This window comes from Aplysia californica, unplaced genomic scaffold (assembly GCF_000002075.1).
Source record: "Aplysia californica isolate F4 #8 unplaced genomic scaffold, AplCal3.0 scaffold00114, whole genome shotgun sequence".
Taxonomy (NCBI): domain Eukaryota; kingdom Metazoa; phylum Mollusca; class Gastropoda; order Aplysiida; family Aplysiidae; genus Aplysia; species Aplysia californica.
The window spans coordinates 635,528-645,789 of NW_004797384.1; the positions used below are offsets into that span (position 1 = coordinate 635,528).

General features: G+C 42.2%; 1 protein-coding gene across 1 annotated transcript in view; it reads left to right on the top strand.

The window, feature by feature from the left end:
* Positions 1–10,262, top strand: part of LOC101847253 (prostaglandin E2 receptor EP4 subtype) — a gene marked incomplete in the record, with an annotated part of 31,360 nt that overhangs the window by 17,888 nt on the left and 3,210 nt on the right. The window contains 1 exon segment of the mRNA XM_013081081.2: positions 4,048–6,266. Coding sequence (XP_012936535.1) covers positions 5,406–6,266 — 861 coding nt within the window.

Genomic DNA, 10,262 nt, shown 5'->3' on the forward strand with positions numbered 1-10,262 from the left:
GGGGTTGTGGGGGGTGGTGGTGCAGGGGTTGGGGGTTTTGTGCCCTTCTCCTGTCTTTGGTCTTTGGTTTACTTACTTATAGAATTTCTCAACAAAATTATTGATCGGACAGTAACCTGTGGGAGATAATTATATTGATAACTCTTTAAAAAACCGGTGGCCTTTCTAAGACACGGGTGTTTTGTACGTGCTTATCGGGTGCTCTGCTGTGGTTTGCTCCTTCTTTCGTATCAAAAATTTATCGTCCTTATCTCTCCTCCTTCTTGTCTGTGTATTGTTACACTCTAGTAACGTCTCTACTCGTCGGCTCTTATTTCACAAACTTGGGTTGCTAATGCTGTAAAACTCTCACTAAAATGTTAAAAACACGAAATGCTATGATTCAGATTAACTTCCACACGTTGAGCTGTATTAGGGACACTCATGCGATTACTTTACTAGTAACTTTCTCTTTTTTTTTCTTTCTTTCTTTTTTCTTTTTTTTTTTTGGGGGGGGGGTGGATTGGTTGTTTTTTTTATATAGTGGTGGATGCGGGATGTTAAATGATACCCCCACCCTCACCCCTATCCCCTTTTAAAAACAAACCTTTCTTTAAAATTCCATTTAGTGACATCGAGACACTTAATGATCTTTATCAAAGGTTCTGTTCTTATAAGAAGGAGACGGGAATAGCACCCACAACCTCTTTATTGCAATTCCAAGTTATACCTTTACTCGCATTAAGTAGTCTTTATTCCCTCGCTCCTGATTTTCCTTTCACAATTAAACAGGGGGGGGGGGGGCGAATTGACAGATAGATGATTTTATGAAGAATCCCAAGAGTATACTACGTCATGTATGTGTTACAAAAAAAAAGGATAGGGTTTATATGACAGTAGTGACAAAGCACAATCTACTCGTACGCAAAAATCGTTACACTTCTTTGACTCCATGACCCATTGCTGATCCTCAGAGCCAGGTAAGGCTACATGGGCTGTAATTAATTGTACTCTAGTTCTATTGTGCTTTTAGGTTTGAGGGCTTTTTCTAGAAAGACAAAGAAACAAACGAACAAAGACAGATTTTGTACAATCAGATTTGGATTCAATTACAATTTTTGATGATAAAGGTTACGAAGCAAGATTTTTAAAGAAATGTCTTCTTGAATCTCTTATCGTTGGCCCTCCACCTACGCAGTCCTTTTCGTATATGTCATAGGACCCTTAAGGGAAGGGCCAGATTAGCCTTTATTGCATTTGCTGATTGCATTTTTTTTTTTGGGGGGGGGGGTTAAGTTGGCTTCTCCAAATAAGAATAGTTATTTGTGTCACTGAGTGCAAAGGACATTTTTAATGATGCAAATTCAGTAGGACGACTATAAATTAATATCTGTTTTTCTCCCTCTCTTCTCTCTTACTCTCTCTCTCTCTCTCTCTCTCTCTCTCTCTCTCTCTCTCTCTCTCTCTCTCTCTCTCTCTCTCTCTCTCGCTCGCTCGCTCGCCCCCCCCCCCCACACGCACACATGCATACACACATGCACACACACACACACACACACACACACACACACACACACACGCACACGCACAGGAACACACACACATTCATTCTCTCTTTCTCCTTCCCCTCTACCCGTTCCCCTTCCCCCTTCCCCTCTACCCCTTCCCCTTCCCCCTTCCCCTCCCCCCTCCCCTTGATCTGTATTTTGGGGTGCTTTTTTCCCCCCTGTTGTCTTCTTCCCACTCATCTGATCAGGCAGCAAAACAAAAACCACCTACAAAGTAAGAATAATATGCTAATGTAATTATCACCCGTCGATTCAAAATAACTTAATAATTCTGTAGCGAGATTTTTTTTATTTAATCAACCGAAGCGAGACATCTATTTAATATTTTAAAAGGGTCCCACGTCCAACGTTTTGGCGTTACACATCACAGTTGTGAAAAAACACGCGTTATTTCGTAGATCCGGAAACCCTGACCTTCAAATGTTCGCCCATTGTTCGGATATGCCTTGCTCTTTTTGTGCGGTGACTTAAAAAAAATATTCTATGCATTGCGCAAGCAGCCAAGCAGGAAGTGAGGCGACAACTTGACTAGTTAGATAAGCGCATTTCTGACGTCATTTTTAAAAGAACAGTATAATGCAGTCTTCAATTTTACTGGAGAGCCAAAAACCTGAATGTTGTTACCAAGAGAACAACCTTTAATATTACTTTTAAAATGATAAGGAAGTTATATCAAAATTATATTCTTAAAAATATTGACTCTGGAGGTTTTATGGTAACAACATTTAGTTTTTCGTTTGGTTGTTTGTCTGTTGGGTTTTTTTTAGGGGGGGGGGGGGTTGTTGTTCTTATTCTTTTTTTTAGCCCTTCTGTCAATTTGTATAAACTGCTTATAGGCTACTGTACTTTTTAAAAATGATGGCATAACTACTCCAACTGTTGTGTGACATGCATCTCTCTAAGAAACTGTTTCAAATGCTACATGGGGGCTCTTGTGGTTTAGAGGTTAAGCTGTTCGCATCTCATTCAATAGGTCCCGGGTTCGAATCCGGATAGCGACGGAAAATTTTCTGCTAAAAAATGTTCACCTTTCCCCTCCTTTCCTGCTCCCTAACAATTTTTTGTCCTCTGTTTTCGTCTCCACTTTCAGCCCCCACCCCCCTACCTCCTTTGCTCCCTTCTCAGGGCTCCTGACTCTTTCTGCGGCCTTTCTACTGCTACTCTTTGGCTTCTTCTTACTGCTGTCTCTCAGCCACACCCCTGATCTTATGGTAGGTAAAATCTACACCTAGCATTCTCCAAAATGGGTAAAAAATCTCTCAGGTCCCGTGTGCGAGTTGCGCACGTTAAAGATCCCTTGGTGGTCCAAAAGCGATGAGAGTAGGCTTTGGCCGCCACCCGGGCAATATTCAAAATTTCTGACCAACAGAAAATGTTTGGTGTGTCCCGTGGGCTCATTTGGCCTTATGCAGTTGCGAGCGCCGTAAAACACATACAAAAAATGCTGCATGTCATCAATGATTTGTATGCATTTCTTACCTGTGCTTTCAGAACTGGGAGTGAAATAATTTAGAGCTCCAAATCCCATGCTAGAGCAGGGGTGTTTATTTCTGAATATTACTTGGCACATTTTTCTTTGACTAAAATATTCATTTGTCTCTATTTGATGATCACCATTAGCTGTCTAGCCAGCATCCTGTCCAACAATCAATGTATCCCTCAATCTGTTCGCCAAACGGTTTATTGACCTTTTGGTTTATGCATAGGTCAGCCTGTCTGCCTTCCTACTTATTATAGACCTGAATTTTGTTTGTATCGCTTTCTTCCATTCATTATGCTTGATCTATTTATCTTTTTTGTCTTTACACGTAGCAACAAGATAAAGATAAACACCTCAACATGTTAGGTTTTGTTTGTGTGTGTGTGTCTGTTTGTTTGCTTGTTTGTTTGTTTGTTTGTTTGTTTGTTTGTTTGTTTGGGGGTTGGTGCCTCTTCTGTAGTTCCAGTTTTTTTTCTGTTCTGGCGAGTTTTCTTTTTCTCTTCCTCAGTTTGTTTGCTTCTATAGTGAGGTTTGGTTTGTGTGTGTGTGTCTGTTTGCTTGTTTGTTTGTTTGTTTGTTTGTTTGTTTGTTTGTTTGTTTGGGGGTTGGTGCCTCCTCTGTAGTTCCAGTTTTTTTTCTGTTCTGGCGAGTTTTCTTTTCCTCTTCCTCAGTTTGTTTGCTTCTATGGTGAGGTTGTGTTTGTTCGTTGCTTGAGCCTCTAACACTTTGTCCTGTCTCGAAAACCGCACCCTTTAATGTGGCCTGGACCGTCCTTATACTGATAAAATCCCATGCTTGTTTGTTGGTTTTTTTGTTGGTTTTTTTTTTTCATTATACAACATTTCCGCTATTAACGCGCGTTATCTGAAACCGATATAAATCACTTGCACTCCCTCTGAACTTAATACATCGTCTAAGGGGCACCCCGTCTTTGCCCCTCATCCCCACCCACCCTACCATTTAAACTTGCTGTTCCCTGCTATAATCTATTGATTTCTTTTCTTTACTCTTCTCTTTCAGGACCTGGGAGGCGAGAACACAAATCCCTGACTGGTGTAAGCCCTCGTGACATCTGTGCAGCAATCACAAAGAAGAACTGACCCCTTGACCACTGGCTCACTCGTCCACAGGATAAACCGCACTGATTGTATCGCTCGTCTTTTGTCTGTCACGGCATTCTTTAACATGCTGGAATGAGTGTTGGGGATAACAGCTCTTGACAAGACGCTAGTTTCCGAGGCTGATAGATCGGATTTGTGGTTATGTTTTTGTTCCTTCATTTAAGACTACGGATATCAACGGATTTCGTTATTCCGAGACTCAACCGTTTGATGAAATAAATCGCAGTGCAAATTGTTAGTGAAGCAAGTCTAAAATAAAGTGTTGGGCCTCAACCTGCTGTTGAGTTAAATAAAGTCTAAGAGCAAAGTGTTTGTGAAATAAGTCTTAGAGAAAAGTGTTTGTGAAATAGTCTAAGAACAGCGTGTTGGTGAAATATGTTTAAGAGAAAAGTATGGCAGTAATCAGCGTGGTAGTCAACGCAAAAGTGAGACTAAGTTCCCCCTGACAGAGTTTCGAATTGAAGAATAACCCTGCCCTACTTTACTTCTGTATCCGGTCTGTCAAGGCTGCCAGTGGGGTTGCTAAATGCCCCGAAGTTTATCCACAAATGTTGATGTTGCCAGTGTTCGGAGGGTCCTTCCTTCATGTTGTATGGTGAAACAGTGATATCCTGGGTTGCTCATCAAGTTCTGTGAGACCGTTTGTTACCTTGTTATAAAGTTGCTAAAACGGTTCTTTTTAGATCCTGTCTAGTTTTTGGATCAAGACAATAAAATTATTTTATGAAAATCAGAATTGCAGCTCGACAATTTGCGATAATACTTCTCTTGACTTGACAGGTTGACAGGTATGGATGCGATCATATCATGTTGTCGTATAAAGTGATATTTTTATACAGTTTGGAGGAACTGCAAAATGTATTTCGATAGCCGTCTTCTAAAAGGTCATAAGCACTTCTGACCAATGTGGTGTCTTTCTAACAAGGGAATATAAGGGAAGAACATTTTTCAATGTGTATTCTGTGTGAAGCAGGGAGTGATAGCACGTTGATTCATTTATGCCTCCCGGAAGTTTCCTTTGAGACCAGTGTTATAGTTTTAAAGAAAAAAAAAGTATACATACGCCTGGAATTTTCTTTGGGGCTATTCAAAACACTAAGTGTAGTTGCAATTCACACGGAATCGTTCTGTTAATTCATACAAGTGGAGACGCTTTTGCTTGAAACTATGAGGCTAGGTTTTTAAACAAGGAATAATATTAGGAATAGCGCAAAGCTTCCTTCCACCTCTTTGTTCATCTATTTCATCTCTGCTGTAATGCTCGTGATGGATGAGACGACACTCTCGACTCTGAACCACGTGATCACCACAGACGATGGCAACATGTCGCAAGCCACAGCTGCGATAGCCTCCGTCTTTCAGATGAACCAGGCCTTGCGTAACCAAACGGTACTCGTATCCTCACTTATGTTCGCAAGTGGTGTAGTAGGCAACGTCCTTGCCCTCGTTCTCATGGCCACGTCGCCCATCGAGCAACGTCGCACGACTTTCTACAAATTGATGGCGGGTCTGTCCGTCACGGATTTATTTGGAACCTGTGCGACGTCACCGGTAGTGATCAGTATTTACGCCACGGGTAAACTGATGAAAGAAGTGGGTGCTCTTTGCAACTATTTCTCTTTTATGATGATATTCGCCGGATTCGCGACAATGCTGGTCGTTTGCGCGATGGCGATAGAGCGCTACATCTGCGTGTGCCACCCTTACACCTACCACTGCAAGCTCCCGAAGTCATACGCTCGATACTCGCTGTGTGTTTCCTGGGTTTTCGCCGCCTTCATGGCTAGTCTGCCTCTTATGGGCTTTGGTCGTAACGCAGTCCAGTTCCCTCCAACCTGGTGCTATCTCGATCTACTCAGCAAACATACGGAGGACATCGTGTACAACTATCTCTTCGGCATCATCTCGCTCTTGGCGATTCTGTTGACCTTTTTGTGTAACTGTGTGGCTATTGTTTCCGTCCTTTCTTTGAGGCGGCGGCAGAGAGAGCTTGGGGCATCACAGAACGGGGGAGTCCGGAGACCGCGAAGCTTAGTACAGCGCTGTGCGGAGATGCATATGGTCGTCATGCTCATGGGGGTTACGATCGTCTTCACCTCCTGCTTCGGTCCTCTTATGGTACGTGTTTGTGTGTGTGTGTGTGTGTGTGTGTGTGTGTGTGTGTGTGTGTGTGTGTGTGTGTGTGTATGTGTGTCTGACAGTCTGTGTCCGTGTGTAAGTGTATCTGTGTTTCTATGTGTACGTATGGTATGTGTCTGTCAGACCGGCACTCTATCTCTCCTTTCTTTTTTCTTTCTCTCTTTCTCTCTCCTCTCTCTCTCTTCTCTCTCTCTCACTCACTCTCTCTCTCTCTCTCTCTCTCTCTCTCTCTCTCTCTCTCTCTCTCTCTCTCTCTCTCTCTCTCTCTCTCTCTCTCTCTCTCTCGTCAGCTCCCTCGAGAAAACTACTTCTGGTCATTCTAGTCGACAATCAGCTGAAATAGTTCAGTGCTATATCCGTATATCGAACAAAATAAAATTCCATACAATAATATATACATGTACACAACTCCTCTGTTCACTCCTCTGTTCTTCTATTGGAAATGCATATCATGTGCTTCGCGCGAGCACAGAGCTTTGTGCTCTTTGACGAGGAAATGAGCCGTCCTTGTTGCAGACAGGCCGCAGAGAGCGCTCTTTTGGAAGAATCTCTCTCTCTCTCTCTCTCTCTCTCTCTCTCTCTCTCTCTCTCTCTCTCTCTCTCTCTCTCTCTCTCTCTTTCTCTCCCTTTCTCTCTCTCTCTCTCTCTCTCTCTCTCTATCTCTATCTCTCTCTCTCTCTCTTTCTCTCTCTCTCTCATTCTCTTTCTTTGTCTGTCCCTGACCCTTATAAAACGTTCATATTATACGCAGCTAAACCCCAAAAGCAAACTGACCCAAAGTGAAACAAAACAACAAAACAGCACTGTCGGACTACAGATTCGACAGCTTAAATGTAATGTAGATAAATTCAAACTTTTTTTTCAAAGATTGGCTCTAAAAAGAAACCCGGAAATTTTTATTTGTATTTATACATACCTGTGAGAAAATGTGTGTTACAATATCGTGCATTTATAGGATATATAATGAAGTATAGTACCTTATTAGGCTCATTATTTCACACTGTTTTGTTTTGTTTTGTTTTGGTTAGTATTTTACGGCGCTCGCAACTGCGGAAGGTCATATGAACACGCGGGACTCATTAAACATTTTCCGCTTGGTAGGGATTTATAATTTATCCCGGGTGGCGGCCGAAGCCTATACATGTAGTCATCGATTAGAACCACCTAGGGATCTTTAACGTACGCAATTTGCACCACCGAGATTTGTCGCCCTTATCCGAGAAGGCTTAAGCAAGATGTTAGATATTACCTACCATAAGATCAGGGGTGTGGCTGTTAAACAGCAGTAAGAAGGAACCTATGGGTAACAGTAGAAAGGCTGCAGAAAGAGTAAAGAACCCAGAGTTGCTGCCAGATTTCGAACCCGGGAACTATTGACTGAGAGGCAAACACCGTAACCTCTAGGCCACGAGAGTCCCTCTCACAATACGTATATCTATACATATTATATTTGTGAAAGTTCGTCACTTTGGCCGCCTAAAACTTCCCAACCACTTAACTTTCGAATTTGACAGAATTAACGATGGTTCAGAATAATTTATAAGGTGCACAGTTTTATTGAGGAGCCTGAAGTCACTGAAGTTTAATTTTCAGTTTTTCTTTAGTTCCGTTTAGATCTAATCTTGGGAAAGTCCGTCTTCTAAGACGCCATTGTAAACAGGTGAAATTTCCGTTCACTAACCGTGCGCAACTTTGAAATTCTGGGGTGTACAACCACGAAAGTGGAATAGAAAATCAACTATACATCTCTATATTATCTAGACCTTCTAATTGTTTGTGTCTCTCAAGATTTATTGCTCCATTCAAGTAGAGTGTAAATATAGTAGGCCAATGACTTTCAGTTGATGTTAAAGTAGCGATCATTCCTTTAAGAGAAAGGGGGTCCAGCTAGTATTATATAAACAAAGATACAATTTCAAGTCACCGTTGCGCGGAGCCTGGTATTGTTTTGCTTACTTTTAGTGGGGACTTTTAAGGGGCGAGGTTGTTTGGTTTGGTTGTTTGGTTTTTTGTTTGCTTCTTGTTTATTTGTTTTGTTTTGGGGGGGGGGGGGTTGGTTGTTTGTTTTTTTTTTGGGGGGGAGGTGGTGAGAGGGAGTGGAAAGTGGTCGTTTGTACAAGAGGTTGTCTTGTAATACTTTTTCCCAAAAAATCCTACACTCACATCTTCACACACCCCCCCCCCCCCTCCAATTGACTCTGTTTGTGGAAAAACCACTATCGTCAAAGTGCGTCACAGAGCTGCATATGGTCGCTCTCGATGACAGATGAATTGGCGCATCGTGAAACCTGGGTCAGTCATCTAACGGCAAAGCTACTACCTGTGAAGCCCACTTTCTTGGCTCACCTGCCTACATTTCCACGTGCCATTAACCTGTGTTTACATTCTGGAAGCTGGTAAATGTGAAACATTTTCTTCACTTCAAATTATCACCTCCGAAATTAATGGTAAACTGACAGAAGTAATCTTTCTCCCCTTAGACAAGCAGTACGGCTACAAAATGTAGATATACATCCGTGGAAACAGCCCATCCAAAAATATGTGGCGACCTTCAGGGAATCTTAACTGCTGGGCAATTTCTTTGAACATTTTTAAGGAGACATCTAGAGGATACTTTTATGTTTTTTGGTAGTGGTGTGTGTGTGTTTGTCCAATTTTCTTATAGTTTATGTGATTTGACCTGTGCTATGCTCAAAGATAAACACAGACACAGCTGTGTGGAGTATTGTATTCCCCGTCTCGGCGATGGTGTTTCATTCGTTCAGTTTATAGTACGCTGAGCTTCAATTTGCATGATTCTGGTTCCATTCTCAAACAAATTGTTCTTGAACGTGGGTTGATTTTACTTTTCTTAGCTCTCCACCTGACTAGCTCTACCTTTTCTGGGGCAGTCGATGAATCGGATGTCTTGTTTTTTTAAGTAGCCTTTCCTTGTTGAAAACTGGGTATTAAACCAATACGTGCTACCATACAGTTTCTTTGAAAATGCATTTAGACAGCGAATCGGGGGCTAAACGTATTGAATACAATTGAATTTTTTTTGACCAAGGCTATGGAGTTCGCTGAAGACCAACACCTTCTTTTATAATGTCGGTGTTTTTACGAGCCTATTGACACAATTAAGACCATTTTTGGATAAAATGCTGACTTTATCTGATGACAGTGTCAACCTTGGCTGAGCAGGTACAGGGTCTCAGGAGAAAGATCGAGATACTCGATAAAAATCCCCCCTCCCCCCTAACAGGAATAGAACTCACGTTTTCTGCGTACACAGGCGAAGCGCCTAATCGCCACACCACAGACGCCGGCATGATGGGAAGCATAAATATTACTGTAGTAAAACAATAAAACAATTTGTGGTATGTAGCCTTCAGTGAGCTGAGAGTGGAGTTTAGAACTTACGGCACGGTCGTTTTATGAATACTGGTCCCTCGTAGTGATACTTATGCTTTTCTAGCCTACATGTTGCAAAAATTAGGGCTGGGCAATGGGTCGCTTTAGCAAAATCCGGATAATATGTTAGTGCACCTCTTCGGCAAATAATACGATGTGAACCGCTATGGCAAATGGGTTTGAACCACTTCGACAAACGGGTTAGCACTACTTCAACAAATGGGTGCACCCACTTTGGCTAACGGGTCAGGAAAGAGAGTTAAGAGTCTGAATTCGGATGATGTTTCATTTAGAATTATCCTGTTATCCTTTATATTATCCGGATTTTGCCCACCTCTAGCAAAAATTGGAATTCAGTCAGTGGAGTCATTATGCTTCGAATTCCGATGGCGGGTCCATCTGTGTGGGGCCGAGAGAGGAGATGGTCTAGCGTGTGTCCGGGTGTTGACAGATGTCTATAAACAAATCGTATCGGCGTGGCCGAGCACATAGCGACGACAGAAATATACGGAAGTTGGTGCTCCACGGTGTCCTTGGGAGAACTTTGGAGCTTCGTACGAGTAACCTACATGCCACTCCCTA